The sequence below is a fragment of the Toxotes jaculatrix genome, chromosome 15, assembly GCF_017976425.1.
Source record: "Toxotes jaculatrix isolate fToxJac2 chromosome 15, fToxJac2.pri, whole genome shotgun sequence".
NCBI classification, from domain to species: domain Eukaryota; kingdom Metazoa; phylum Chordata; class Actinopteri; family Toxotidae; genus Toxotes; species Toxotes jaculatrix.
The window spans coordinates 4,770,135-4,785,310 of record NC_054408.1 but is presented as its reverse complement, the minus strand read 5'-3'; the positions used below and the strand labels follow the sequence as shown (position 1 = coordinate 4,785,310).

General features: G+C 41.2%; 1 protein-coding gene across 3 annotated transcripts in view; it reads left to right on the top strand.

Moving 5' to 3' along the window:
• The window catches only part of LOC121194813 (mitogen-activated protein kinase kinase kinase kinase 4-like), a 111,101-nt gene that overhangs the window by 51,199 nt on the left and 44,726 nt on the right, over nt 1–15,176 (top strand). For 2 of the 3 annotated variants that reach the window (XM_041057875.1, XM_041057874.1), the window contains exons 4-16: nt 1,166–1,291; nt 4,030–4,140; nt 4,582–4,672; nt 5,477–5,607; nt 5,949–6,003; nt 6,378–6,456; nt 6,563–6,738; nt 6,859–6,931; nt 7,156–7,366; nt 10,269–10,430; nt 10,839–10,925; nt 12,700–13,038; nt 14,371–14,526. In XM_041057875.1, the coding sequence (XP_040913809.1) occupies nt 1,166–1,291; nt 4,030–4,140; nt 4,582–4,672; nt 5,477–5,607; nt 5,949–6,003; nt 6,378–6,456; nt 6,563–6,738; nt 6,859–6,931; nt 7,156–7,366; nt 10,269–10,430; nt 10,839–10,925; nt 12,700–13,038; nt 14,371–14,526 (1,797 nt within the window). The remainder of the gene's footprint in view (nt 1–1,165; nt 1,292–4,029; nt 4,141–4,581; nt 4,673–5,476; nt 5,608–5,948; nt 6,004–6,377; nt 6,457–6,562; nt 6,739–6,858; nt 6,932–7,155; nt 7,367–10,268; nt 10,431–10,838; nt 10,926–12,699; nt 13,039–14,370; nt 14,527–15,176) is intronic. The other variant, XM_041057876.1, reaches the window with a different exon arrangement.

Sequence of the window (15,176 nt, the reverse complement as noted above, 5' to 3'; positions counted from 1 at the left end):
TCTTTAACATTCTCCTTCACAGAGGTGTCTGTATACATATGGCCATACAGTGTATTGTCTGATAATTTCAACAGCAGTGAAATAAATGTGGATAATACAAAAGTGTTACATCTGTACAACAAACTGCCAAAATGTCTCGAGCTTCGAAAAGACAAAACCTCTCAGTTCCTCAGAGCTTTTCCTTTTCTGACGTTCGAGTCTGGGCTGCAGTCGCTCATCACGCTCTTGCTTATCGACCGGCGGTTATAACAGTGAGAATGTCATGTCATGTCTGCCCCAGTCGGCCTGCGGGATCAGACGCACGGGCTCAGCTGATGCAAAGTGCTTGCAAATAAATGTCACACAGCCACAGTGATTCTGCAATGAATGAGAAATAATCGCTTCATCTTGTTATATGTCTGTGTGCTCGTCTGAGTCTGTCCTGTAATATCCTGAGTGTGTGAGAGGGAGAGGTGGTAGTTTGTTTGGGCTCTGTTCTCATTTTGAGTTCAGGCTCTATCTGCATTTTTGTTTGGAGTGATATCCGTTTATTAGACTGGTTTGGGTGGTGTCTGCTTCCTGGCTCCTCAGCACATCTTTCATTGAGGGACTGAAAGTCAACAACAAGCAAAAAACCCAGAGTTATAACTTTGGTTGCTGAGACTGTGATAATTTTCTTTTTAAGCTGTTTCAGTCTTTCATATTTTCTCTTCGCTGCCTTTACGATTCAAAGCTTCCAACAGAGAGGACGACCAGATCTTTAAATCCTGTTCAGATGAAGAGTGGAAATCATTGGCTGGTCCTTTTAAAACACGGTGCAAGAAACTTAAATAACAGGCAAATTTGTTTTCTAAAATTTTACTGGGTCACGAGATTGAAATGCCATCCAAGAAAACTTAAAAACGTGTGAAAACACTTTGAAAATCAGCTGCCACTGTCACCATGTTTGCAGGTGACCTGATCATGAAAATTCAATAATAATTCTTTATCTGTCAGAGTGTCGCCGCTAATTGTGGCTAATTTTCCATTATTCCTCTGTCTCCACCTCTAACAACCTGAAGATAATAGACTTAACATTGTTTGTTTTGATCCACTCCATTACTTCATACAATTGCCTCCCAACTGTCTCACAGGCAATAACGATGTATTAACTCCACATCTTTCTCTCTCTCTCTCTCTCTCATAGGATGAAGAGGAGGAAATTAAGCTGGAAATCAACATGCTGAAGAAGTACTCCCACCACAGGAACATAGCCACCTACTATGGAGCCTTCATCAAAAAAAGTCCACCGGGCCACGATGACCAGCTATGGGTGAGCTGATTTCTACCACTGATGATGATGCAGTGTCTTCACAGCAAAGTGAAGTGACACCATAAATTTATGAAACTAAAATTCACAAGCAACAGAAAAGATCAAATAAAAGCATTTGGGGAAAAATGGAGTGAGGTGCAAACTGGAACAGACTGAGACTGATTTTGCTTTAAAGAGGAAAATTCTGAAAATTGTTCTGTTCCTTGAAGTGCTTTGTTGCCCGTCTGCCCTAAAGGTTTAAATCAGGTAGGAGCCAACAGCCATCTGCCTTCGGGTTCTTGCTGCAGCCAAAGAGAGAGAGATTATAGATCAGTACTCAACAAACTCTGCGGTAGTGAGACCAGATAAGGTGGTTTGTTTGGCTACAGCATATTGGGGCTAGAGTTAATATGCTTTCACATACCCTATCTCTTCACACACTTCATTATTTGCAGAAAATAACGGTTAGTACTACATTTACAGTACTAAATGCTGTTTTCCCCAACGTTACAGCCCCTGAGGCTCTTTCCTCAGAAGAGAAGAAGAAGAGAGCAAATACAACAGCACAACACATCAAAGAGAAGAGGAAATGAATAAAACAAATAAAGCAAAATTGAGAAACAGAAAGAGAGAGGGTTTGTTAAAGGCAGGAGCACCTAGTTTTACGACCCTGCAGCTCTGCTGATCCCAGAGAAGAGAAATCTCACTTACACTCCACAACATGGGCCCGTATTTGTTTTTACAGCTGCTACCAGGACCCCTTTATGGCCTCCACTGTTATGGCTTCATGCTGTCTGCTTTCTGTGTGTGTGTGTGTGTGTGTGTGTGAGAGAGAGAGAGAGAGGGAGAGGGAGAATACACGTGTCATTTTCTTTATATTCATTGTCTGCACTGACCGGCAGTTAAGACTTTGTTTCTGCTGATTGTTCAGTTTATATCACGACTACTTGCCAGTGATCAACATCTAAATATCATTCGCTCTTATTTTTATATTCCCTTTATTGTGCAGCTCTCAATAAATATAACAATTTGACACTATTATGAACTGAAATCATGTTATGATCATGTTGTGTTATCGTCAAAACAGTAGTTTTGTTAACTAACAAAATTAGTTTTTGTTAGAGATGCACCGAGTATTCGGCCACTGAAAATTTTCGGCCGCATTTTCGGTTTTTCGGCCGAAAGACTTTTATCACCGAAACAACATGGCCGAAACCGGATGTTGTGATGACGAAAGCGGAAACCGCGACCAGTACAAGCGTGCCTGGAAGGGCCAACATGTCTGCATGTCTTCAGTAAATCTGAGAAAGACACACGGATAGCGAGTTGCAAAACATTGTAATGTCGAAATTTCAAGAGGGGGCGCATCTGCAGAGAATTTCTCCACGTCGGGTTTAATTTATCACCTGAAATCCAAACATCTCGATCGCTGTGCTGAATATGAGAGGAATGCAGCGCAGAGAAGGAAAATCCCTCCGAACACGCCCACTCCGTCTGTGGCGGACGTTTTTTTTTAAAGGCAAGGAAGTTTAAAACTTAAAGCGCTGCAATTCCTAGTGCATTTGTTGTTGTTAAAGGCCTACGGTTAACATATGGACTATGGCAGTCTTTGTTTTGATACACTATTATGTTGTAGTTCTACAGTGAAAATTTTAAAATGCACTTGACTTATATGCACTTTGTGTTTTATGAGAGAACATATTTAATTTTACAATCTTGTTTAAATTGATTTATTCTATGAAACATTCATATTAATTTATGTAATCGCAATGACTTGCAATTTTCGTGAGGTTAGTACACAGTCATAGCCATAAATGCAATGGTACTAATAATTGGCATAATAACTTCTTTCGGTTTTCGGTTTCGGCCAAGAATTTTCATTTCGGTGCATCCCTAATTTTTGTTTGAGTTTTTGTTTTACCTGTTTTAAGAGTTTTGTCTCATGTAATGCATAGCAGAGGAACAGTTTATCAGAATTACACATTTGATTATTTTAAGCGTGAGTCCAAGTTGTGGATGACACATACTATAAGCAGAATGAGTAATTTGTCAGGAAAATCACAACAACAGATGGTCTGTTACAGATATCTAGACTATATCACAGTAGGTAAAGATATTGAAAAAATACTCCTACTGACCTCGTGATATTGTTTTAACCAAATTGTTCTAGTAGCCTGCTGACTTGCACAGACTCTCGAGTGTTAAAGTGAAACAGTGATGAGGGAACAACATGACATTTAGGAGATAACATGCAGTGTTTAGTCTTTCCATATCAGCCACTGAAGATGCTGTACGTATGCTGACTTTATGTCTTACACCAGGGGTTTTTGTTAGCGTTCTTGTTTGTCACATGAAGAGCACTCCTCCCATTAGTCCCACGGCTTCCTGTTTCCAATCACTGCACAGGGTTAACATGTTGGAAGCGATTTTTCATTGGACTTATTCCGCTTCCACCATTTCCTGTCACCAGATACTTTGAAAGTGCTTGTGCTCCACAGCAATCCAACAGATTTGCTTTCAGATCTGGCCTGGTGGCTCACAAATGGAAAATGCAAAGTATAATCTAATAGAGACTGACAGTTTACTCAGTAAGTTTGTTGAATGTAGTTATACTGCAAAATTAATGTGGTAATGGTTTATTGATGGTGAAATGCGGCGTGTAGCACCTTTAGCAGATGTTCTCTATGACCCACAAAATAATTGTGTGTGTGTCTAAATGTCCACAGTCTTCTCAGTATCATCTGTCCTCTCTCCTCCAGCTGGTGATGGAGTTCTGCGGTGCCGGTTCCATCACAGATCTGGTGAAGAACACCAAAGGCAACTCACTGAAGGAGGACTGGATCGCCTACATCTCCAGAGAGATCCTCAGGGTCAGTCTTTTTCACATCTAACCGCTGACTTCACTGCGCAATGATAGGATGTGTGGGTTTGACGCAGGTACTTGATGAATTTAGGATTTCAGCTGGTTAATTGGACAAAATGCATTGCAAGACAGAAGCGAAGGCAACGAGATCTTGCAGAGACAGTTTACATAGCAGCAGAGCTAATTTAAAATCATTACTAGAGTACTGCCTTTTTGTGGCCTTCGTCACCTTTGCCCTCTTTAATTTTAATTAATGCATACATTCCAAGACACCAAATACAAAATAAAACATTTGTTTGTCCATCTGACAGTACAAATCTCAGTCTGAAATAGCTCCCAGCCTTTGGTAGTTTCATTGTTTTGCCTGTAGCTGTCTTTCTTAGCATAACTGCTGTGTAAAGTAGCATTTATATATAATAATGTTTTGTTTTTTCATTTATCTCTACAGGGATTAGCTCACCTTCACGCTCATCATGTGATCCACCGTGACATCAAGGGACAAAACGTTCTGCTGACTGAAAACGCTGAGGTGAAACTGGGTAAGTGTTGTTTTTATTTCGGTTGAGTTGTGGGTCCAGACTGGGACTGTTGACCGGGAACACAGCACGCACTGAGGTTTGGACGACTGCACTGAAAAAAATACTGCAGTCCCAGATTTTGAGTCAGCACCATACTTGTGCCAGCATGGGCTTTTCTTTGTTACTGGTGTTGTTTTATAATGTTTCACATGATTGCACCATTGAAGACCTGTTTAAGAATCAACTTTTTAATGTTTATTTGCAGGTGAAAAGTTTTGCGTTCATGTATTTTTTACAATAAAATAACACTGTAAATATGTTTTGATTATGTTGCAATTGATCTTGCCACAAAACTACAACAGCACAGTATATACATTTATTGATATGCAAAAATAAATACTTAACGCCATATTAATTGGCATAACTCTGGCATAATTAGCATAAAGGTAGAAGAAAACACAGCACTGATTACTCTTATTAAACAGCTGGAGAAAATTGCAGCTTGTGTTAACATACCTCTCTCTGGCCGTCTGTCAGTGGGAAGACACACTTTAACCTGATTTAGGACAGGTATACCAGCTGGCAGGTGGAAATTATCCAGTGCACCGTTGGAAGGTCCTCTAAGCACACCTGCCTATGCCTCACTACTGAACAGTTTTCATTGTTCTCATAAACTGCTTATTGACACAAGGTTTAAATAAACAATGACAATTTCATTTTTATACTTCATTGGTTTACTGACATAAGCCCACATATAAAACTCATTTAAGGAAACTGTTTTGAACCAGCCATAACCAATACTGATCTGTTTTTTTTTTTTCTCAGTTGACTTTGGTGTGAGTGCTCAGCTGGACCGGACGGTAGGTCGAAGGAACACCTTCATCGGGACACCATATTGGATGGCTCCAGAGGTTATTGCTTGTGATGAAAACCCTGATGCTACCTATGACTACAGGGTAAGAACAAAAACCGGATCTGCCCTTTTACAGTGTAACGGGCTGGATGGCAAAAATAGATTATAAGATAACTTATGAAGGTGAAAGTGACAAAGTTGATTTTCAGATTTTTACACAGTTTTTTTGCACTGCTTTTGAAATCTCTGTGGCTGAGACCTCTGCTGCCACCTCAGCCCAGCACAATGGAGGCTAAAAATGTTTGGTTTGTGATAGACACATACCCTCTGCATGTTTTTGGATTATCCAGACCAACCAGGACACCGTCTCTGGAATGAAGTGTTTCTGTAAAATCGCACATTAACACACACACACACTCATCTGACTCATCTTCTGTTCTTCAGAGTGACCTGTGGTCCTGTGGAATCACAGCCATAGAGATGGCTGAGGGAGCTCCACGTAAGTACGGTTACATGTACCTAATGGTGGTTTGTTTGACATCGTATTATAGTAATTTTGAGATTAATTGTTTGCTGATTGGTCAGATGTTCTGGTGATGGCAGATAGAGGAAGGATTAAAAGACAGATGGGTAACAAGTGGTGTAAGACGGAGACTGTTGGTCAAATGAACCATGGCCTTATCTGTTAAAAGTGATCAAACCAAAGTGCCACGTTTCATTTTACAATAACAGGTTAATTATTTAACCTCAACGTATTGTTTAAGCTTCAGAACTACACTGAAAAAGTGTTGAATTTAACTTTCTATTTAACCTTTGCTGTGTGTTTTTATTAGCTCTCACTGATCCCTCACTTCTCTTCTTTGTTTGCTCTAGCACTGTGTGACATGCATCCGATGAGAGCCCTCTTCCTTATTCCCAGAAACCCTCCTCCTCGGCTCAAGTCCAAAAAATGGTGGGCTGAGTTTTTAATCTTTATCCTCTCGGTCAATAGTGTATCACATCAAATAGATGTCTGGCCGAATATTTAACATGTACAACTCAACTCAACACTTTAACAGGTCAAAGAAGTTCTTCAGCTTCATTGAGGGCTGCCTGGTGAAGAATTACACTCAGCGTCCTCCCACTGAGCAGCTGCTGAAACACCCCTTCATCCGGGACCAGCCCAACGAGAGGCAGGTCCGCATCCAGCTCAAAGACCATATTGACCGAACCAAGAAGAAGAGGGGTGAGAAGGGTGAGTCCAGGGGGAAGATCTGTCGCTGTCGGGTTGTTTGTTGCTGCCGTGAAACTGAAATTCATAGGTGGCAGCTCTGTATGGCTTTTACTTAGCTGTGATGTTATTTTTCCTCCACAGATGAGACTGAGTATGAATACAGTGGCAGTGAAGAAGAGGAGGAAGAAGCATCTGAGCAAGAAGGAGAGCCAAGGTATAGTCTTATACTAATCACTTCAATTTTCCCCTAGTCCTACTGATGACTTCTAAAGCAGAGCAAAAATAAAGTAGTAGTGTGATTTGTGCCTATAATTTTGTATTTACATTGATGCCAATGAAACATCAGACTGTAGTATCCCTAAAATGGAGAAGGTGCAGTTCTCCCTGTGTCCTGAGCTAAAAAAAAAAAAAATCTTCTCTCCTGTGTCCTCCATATAGCTCCATAGTCAACGTGCCAGGTGAGTCGACCTTGCGACGCGACTTCATCCGGCTGCAGCAGGAGAACAAGGAGCGCTCGGAGGCTCTGCGCCGCCAACAGCTCCTCCAGGAGCAGCAGCTCCGCGAGCAGGAGGAGTACAAGCGCCAGCTACTGGCTGAGAGGCAGAAACGTATCGAACAGCAGAAGGAGCAGAGGAGACGGTTGGAGGAGGTGAGCACGCAGGCTTCACAGATAACTTTTCATACCTCAAGCTGAATTAATCTGAACACGATTTTTATTAATACCAATGTAATGGAGTAGAAAGACTGAGTCAAAGTCAGAAGCTGACAAAGTCTGCTGTGGTCAGACTGTGTAAATAAAAGTGTCTGTCACAAGTTAGAGGGCATTTTGATCATGCTCTCTTTTCTTAAAATGTCAAAATAATTTTGTTGAGATAAAAAAGTTAAACTGGATATACCTTAACTTGTACTAAAAATAATCGTATTTCAGAGAAGGACTTGAGTTATTTATGAAACTTCCTACTGGCATCCTCAGCAAGCAGGATGGAGTGAGACAGCCGTTTTACACCGAGAGGAAAGAAACACATTACAGAAGACTGATGTATTGTGGATGTATGACAAGCTACTTAGGCCCAGATAAAGGGAACTTGCAACACATGTGGACACTTCTGCAGATCTGATAAATCCTGGTGGTGCTTAAATACTTAATAAATGGAGGTAACAGTAAATACAGGCCTCATCTTTCGTCTAAATTAATAAACACTCTTTGCTCATGCTTTGCCATGTATATGCAGACCACACTGGTTGCCCTCCGGCGTGTGTTTGGATAATATGCATCAGCCCTCAGCTCCTGACGTGTCAGTTATTTTGACTTATCCACAGCCTAAAGTTATATTACATAACTAAGGTTTCTCTGGTTCACAGAATAGCTGAAAGAGGGCTTTGGACCTTATTATGACTAGCACGCACAAGTCTGTGCTAAAACAATTCTCTGGTCTGAAGTTGTTTGTGAAGTCGATGATTTAGCCAAATTGTCAGGTGCAATTTATACATGTGTGTGTGTGCATTATCTCTGTGTAATAGGATTAGTGACTTGTGACTTTGAGGTTAAAGTGGTTAGATTTTTTGCTTTATACTTTCATATAACAGACTCCAAATCAGTTTTAAGCTGCAGTGAAAAAAAAAAAATTAATTGATGTCCCCAGAGGACGAGTCTGAAAACCCTTTATCTCTTTGAGCTGTGGTCCTTTTATATTAGTGTCTGCGAGAGCTCGGGTGCGTTTCCTCCCCACTTCTCTTAGAGGAGAGAGAAAAATGTATAGTGATAGGAGAGAGAGAGAGAAGGGGAAAGAGGAGGAGAGAGGCAGAGAGATGAGTATAAATTTGGACAGAAGTAGACTGAACTAAATTCTCTGGAAGGAAAGGGAGAGAGAGAGACCTAAATACTATAAGACCGACTGATAAACAAAGAAATATGAGGAATAAGAAAATATAAAATGAGACAAGAGTGCAGTGACTTTCAGCCCATTTAAGTCTGTTCAGAGAGACGGTGGGCAGATGTTAATTTGCTGCACCTCAAAGGTGCAAAGCGTCAGTAAGAGGGAGAGTAAACATTTTGTTTTAGCTCGTGTTTTCCCACAGCAGTCACAGCTCAGGGCTGCGTTTCTGATTCATGACAGTGCTTGTTTATGAATCAGACAGCAGCAGCCACACTTGAACCCAGGCCATGTCAGAGAAACACCACGGTGCAAGTGCTCTCCTGTTTTGATTGATTAGCTCCCGTGGATTCCTAAATGCTGAGCGCTGAATTTGTGCAAACATGATGCGTCATGATACTAAAGCCGTAACTGATGTCCTGCGGCTTTCGCTGCACCTTCTCATGACACACTGACAGACATAAATCAGTGTAATTTCGTCATCTGTCTGCTTAGAGAAACAAGTGTTAGATAACTGCCGTTCAGACTTAAACTATTACTGTGATTAAATGATTAAGGTCTTAATGCAGTGCTTGAAATGTTGACATTTTCAACTTCTTCCTTGTCACTTCGGCTCATCCAGTGTATTTATTTATATTCTCTCCACTCAGACTGGTAAATACAGGGACATGTGCCCCGGACTAAAAACCATCCATCCAAAGAACAGACATCATAGTTTGGACCATTTGAAGGGCGGCCAAAATCCTAATGCTTATTCATGCCACATTAATATAGCCTTGAAAATTCTTGACAGCCGGTTGATTTGAAGAAAATATCACATCCCTAAACACATAGCTTGTTTATTCTGTCCAACCAAGAGCTCTAAATCCAAAGATATTAAATTTACTATAATTTATGTCAAAGAAAAACAGCAAAGTTTCACCTTTGAGAATCTGGAATCAGCACATATTTGGCATTTTTTAATTAATTAGGGGATCAATCAATTTCGCTGTCGACCAACTTTGTTGATCAATTGACCAATCAATTGACTAATACTTCACTAACTATTTTATCATTAATAATATCTTGTCTAAAATATCAAGAAATGGTCCCAGTCATGGTCTGATGAAGCAGATTTCATTGCATGTTGGATTGCACTGGATTATTATCTGTGTTAGGGCTTGTTCTTGGCTCTAGCTTGTTTTGCTGCCACGCTAACTTGTGGATTTTTGCTGGAGAAGCTGATGGGGTGAATCTGAAGAATACAAGTCTGTTATAATAGCTGTCTGTTCTCTGTCTCTACGGTAACTGTAGCTATAAATCCATAATCGATAATGTCTTGGGTTACTCTGCAGACAATATCACATACACAAAAATGGGTCATTTGCTGTTTTGCTATACAGCTTTCTTTGTGTGCTGTGTCTTGCTGTTTATACTTGTGCTGCTCAGCCAAGCACCAAAAGATTAGGTGAATGATGTAAGATTTACCATACAACAACAACAAATCACAGTTGTGGTTCATGTAGGTCACACAATTCAGGATCTGATTTCGTACCACTTATCCACGAAGTCCAAATGAGAAGCACAATAAAAACTTGTGCATGAACTCTGTTTCTGATATAACTAGACCAAAATGTGGGACTAGAACTAGGACATTAAACAGGTTTTTCTCGTCTCGTCTCCTGTGTCCACCTGCAGCAACAACGGCGTGAGAGGGAGATGAGGAGGCAGCAGGAGCGCGAGCAGCGCCGGCGTGAGCAGGAGGAGAAGAGACGCATCGAGGAGATGGAGCGACGCCGAAAAGAGGAGGAAGAGCGCAGGAGGGCCGAGGAGGAAAAGAGGAGGGCCGACCGAGAGCAGGTACGAGCCAGAAACATGGAGTGAAAACAAAACTTTGTTTTGTGATCTTGTAGATTTCAGGAAAGACTTGCAAACACTGTCCTTCCCACCATAGTTACTGTGGAGTTGGATTGTTGATGTTGAGGCTTGATTTTTATTATTATTTATATTCGACTTTGATTGATAATGTGACAAGTATTTCTTCAGGTTGGTCGTATTGTGTGGAAAAAATATTGGGTTTTGAAAAAAGACAGTGCAAGTGTTATGAGGCTTGGTTGAATTAGTGTTAACTCTTGCAACCACAAATCGTGGAGGGGTTTGTTATTGTTGCCAGCCTTTCACATGATTTAAGATCACGTGTGGAAATAATATGTATAATTTTCTGACACTGAACCCTTGGGAACGGGGCGGGCTGTGTTTGATTGACAGGAGTACATCCGTCGCCAGTTGGAGGAGGAGCAGAGGCACCTGGAGATCCTGCAGCAGCAGCTGCTCCATGAACAGGCCATGCTGCTGGTGAGTGTTTTACTGCCCAGTCTAATGTCTAATCCTGGAAAATCACATTTACATTTGAGTAAAGTTTTTCCTTTTAAAAATATAGAAAATTCTTATTCTTTCTCTGAGTATTGGCCCATATTCTCCCTCCAACTCTCATTCCCTATATCTTTCTTCAAATAGTTTCTTCTCTTTCTTTTCCCCCTGCCTCTCTAAATCTGTTTCCTTAGTGTTATTCCATCTGTTTCTGTGTCCCAGTGGTTATTTTTTAATGTTTCCGCAAATCCCAGATTGTTCAATTTCATAATGCAGGTACTTATTATTCCTCCGTTACACAAACTTTCCTGATACAGTTTTCCTTCAAATCTAAACTGAATCAAGTTTTTGGAACTAACTTGTGACTTTTGTAGATCCGAGGGGAGCCATTAACAGCTGAGGTCAAAACATAATGAGACTTTTTTTCTGGGGGAATCGGGATGTTTACAGGGCCCTTAGTGGTGATGTCACCATCACCAGGAAACTAGTCATCCCAGCAGAAAGAGAGGGTTTGTATGACGGATCTTTTTTTTTGTTTTTGAAGGATTCTTCTCCTCTGGGGGTTACAGAGGATATTTAAATAAAGAAAGGATATGACAACGCATATCCCCACGTCCGGGCTTCACACCGTAACTTTATCACTGGCCACGCTGTCCGGTTCCTACTCTGTCACCATTCGTCATTCAACTTTAGTATGAAAAAACATGTTTCCCTTACATCATGTTTGGCTGTCACACTGGGCTGAGCTGTTTTTAAGTGTTAAAACATTTGCTTTGAAAAGATTTAAGAGAATTATATACTTGATTTAACGTCTTGCTATATATAGATTCAGCTCCTGTTAATGGGAATGTGTATGAAAACTCATAAAAATCATTGCTGTTTTAATAGTTCCGTGGTTTAATTACTTTTGACCAGAGTTAACTGCTTTAACAGATGTGTAGTTGGACACTTTGGACATTTGTCTTTCAAGCTTGCTGTTGCATCAGTTGTTTTAGATCTTCTGTTTTTTTTTTTTTTTTCTTGTCTTTTTTTTTTTTAGAAACTGTAGAAAAATGATTGGGTTTGGGAGCAGGGGCAAAACTTTCTCCAGAGTTATTAAGATTTGGTTCAGACCCTTCGCTTCACTTATGAAAAAAAAAAAAAATGCAACTCTCTTTCCCCTATTTTCTGGTTTGGGTTGTGCTGACTATGCATTATATTATAACTCTAATATATTTAACTTGAGCGACTGTTGACGAGTGAAAATGGCATGCATTTGGCCAAATGCGTCTTTATGATGCATGGCATGATGTATTTAATCCTTTTAAGGGTAAATTTGTAAGAAAAGGAAGAAATGAATGATAAATCTAAATCATCCTCCCAAAAAAATACATAACCTTCCCCCTTCTCTGAGGCCAGCTCCTCATCCTGATAGTTTTCATTCTGAGGTTAAGCTTCAGTTTACACCTGGTATCTCACCATTACAACATCATAACGAGGCTTACAAATGGCTGGCCACATCAGAGTTCTTGAAAATAAGCAGCACTTTGGAGCAGTTTTACTCCTGATACTTTACACCACAGACAACTTTCTTACTTGCAGCTTTCCTTAGGGATTCTTTTTGCTCTCAGGTGGACTCTAAATTGGCATAATAGGTATGAATGTTTGGAAGAAGGAATTGAAGTTGCAGAGGTATCACCTAAGGGGCCCTAAACAAGAACTGAAAAAACACAATGTTGTGGAAACAGTTTTCGTTCAATTTGACCTTCCCTGTACTCAGGAGTACAAATGGCGAGAGCTTGAGGAGCAACGCCAAGCACAGAAGCTCCAGAGACAGCTGCAGCAGGAGCAGGCCTACTTGCTGTCCCTCCAGCAAAACCAGAACCTGGACAGTAGCAAAACAGCCCAGCAACAGAGCGCCAAACCCCCCCAGAACCCTGAGCCCGATAGGGTAAAGCCCCCTCAGAGCCCTGGCCTGGATACAACAAAACAACCACAGAGCACTGACTTTGAGAAGACACGGTCCAGTCAAAATCACAGTCTGGAGAAAACTACGGACACCAAGCCACCTGTCGCTGACCTCCAAGGCCCCGCCCCTGACTCTGAGTCAGTCAGAGAGGTGAAGCCTCGCAGCTCGATGCTGTCACGCTGACTGCTGTAGAATGCTTCCTTTTGCTTGTGTGTACTCACTCCCACTGCTTGGGGTGTGCTGTGTGTACATGGCGACGCGTAGCTGCTGGTGTGGGATGTATGGATGCTTTGTAGACGAGCTGTGTAACTGGAATCTATTAATGTCTCTTTCTAAACTCCTAAGTCTAATAATTTAACAGGTCCACGGTGCATTTTTTTTATCCCAGTGATGTTGGACAAAGACTGAGTGGCCTTCTCTATATTCACCTCTAAATGAATGATTGATGCCTTCATGGAAAACTGTATTCATCAAAAATCATGGCCATTTCTGCAAAGAATTCTACAAAGAATTTAACAGGAGATGCAATTAAAGGAAAAAAATTATCAGACCACCTTCAAGACTCATAAACTGCTTGTGCAGTTTTAGCTATTTGCCAAATGATTTTTTTTTTCCTCCTCTTGACCAATGTAGATCATCAGTTTACTGCTGACTACCTGAACTACCTGAACAGCTCCTCCTCCTCAGTGAGGATGCGACTGTTCGTCTAATTACCCTCACTGTTGTCTTTGCCACCATATTAATGAAGTTACTGTAATAATGAGCCACCTCATTCATTTTCAGTGTGTCTCGTTGTCTCTCTCTCTTTTTGGTATCCTGCTGTTGCCATTTAGCACCTGGTGGGGGAGGAAAAGGAGAGAGATATAAACTAGATCCGGCAGCACCAGACTGACCAAATGATGCTCATATTTAGCTTAAGCTGGTTTGTTTTCGCTCTGGAACAGGTGGAGTTTTATGAGGCAAATTTTATGGGGTATTTTCAAATTAAGATCAGATAATCCTGTTTTGAAAAACAAATTTCGACTTGCCTCTAATTAACTTACACCCTCAGTTTTTACTGTGAATCCTGTGAGTCCTGGACCTCAGTGTGTAGCCTAACCTTTCTGTTTTCAACGTGAATGTTTTTTCTCTCCACATGAAAAATGCATGACACTCTTTGCTGGTCATGGTGCTGTTGTCCTACTAGCAGGGATTTGGGGATATTATAGCAATAATAACATTACTGCCTTTGAGGAATTGCTTTGTTGTTCCTGCTGATGTGCCTGTATCAGCAGATGACTTTCTGATGTGCTTCTACTACTGCTGGTAGAAATCATCTCTTCTCTGTGGGAGGAAACTAACAAACCGTAGCGTAACCGTGGCTTCTTTCCACTTACCCTGCTCTTAATGTGCTGACACACATTGACCTGTACTCTCAAACCACCGCTAATGCTACTGTCTGTGTGCGCGTCCCTCATTTGTGTGTGTGTGTGTCCTCCTTAGGCTGACGAGCGATACCGGAAGAACATCCAGGGCTCTCCTCAGTCCGCTCAGACCAAACCACAGCAGCCTCCGGTGCCGCCACGCTCCGAGTCCTCCTACCCCAATGGGAACTCGGCATCTGAGGCGCCCGCCATGCACCGCCCTGTGGAACCACAGGTAACCACAGTAACCTCAAACCCCTCCCCCTTCCCTTCCTTTGAATTATTTCTTCTTTTCTACTTTCACAGATGTTGTACACAGGCAGCATTTTGAGTTTGTGTCAAAGGGGTCATTTGCCATTAGTTTAAGTCCACCGATGCTTTTTATCTTACAGGTAATTGCAGTGAGGCTGGTAGTAACGTAAATCTGATGATTTCAACTTAAAAACCACTGTGTTCCCTTCGACCGTAGGTCTGTCAACAACAGAGAGAAAAAAATCTGCAGTTGTGATACAACTATATGAGGATTATGATACAAAACAATCTGGTATTTACTGTATATTTGGGACATTTATGTTGTTATTGTCTCTCCTGATGATTCAGTAGATTTATGGTGCATGGTCATTCACATGGTGTCAAGGGAATTGAAAACCTTGTACCTCTCTAACATGCCAGTTAATTAGGGAACACGTACATCAGCCTTTTTTGTAGCTTCACCCTCATGTGGCAGTGCCCCCCATCTCCACTGACTCCAGATGTTGCCTGTGCCTTTAAAGCCTTTTTCTTATAATTTCTCATTGAGGTTTTCTCTTTTAGGGGATTTCAGCATACTCCAGCCTTTGCTCTGTGTGGAAAACTTGTTTGTATATATTTTTAACCTTGTTACCA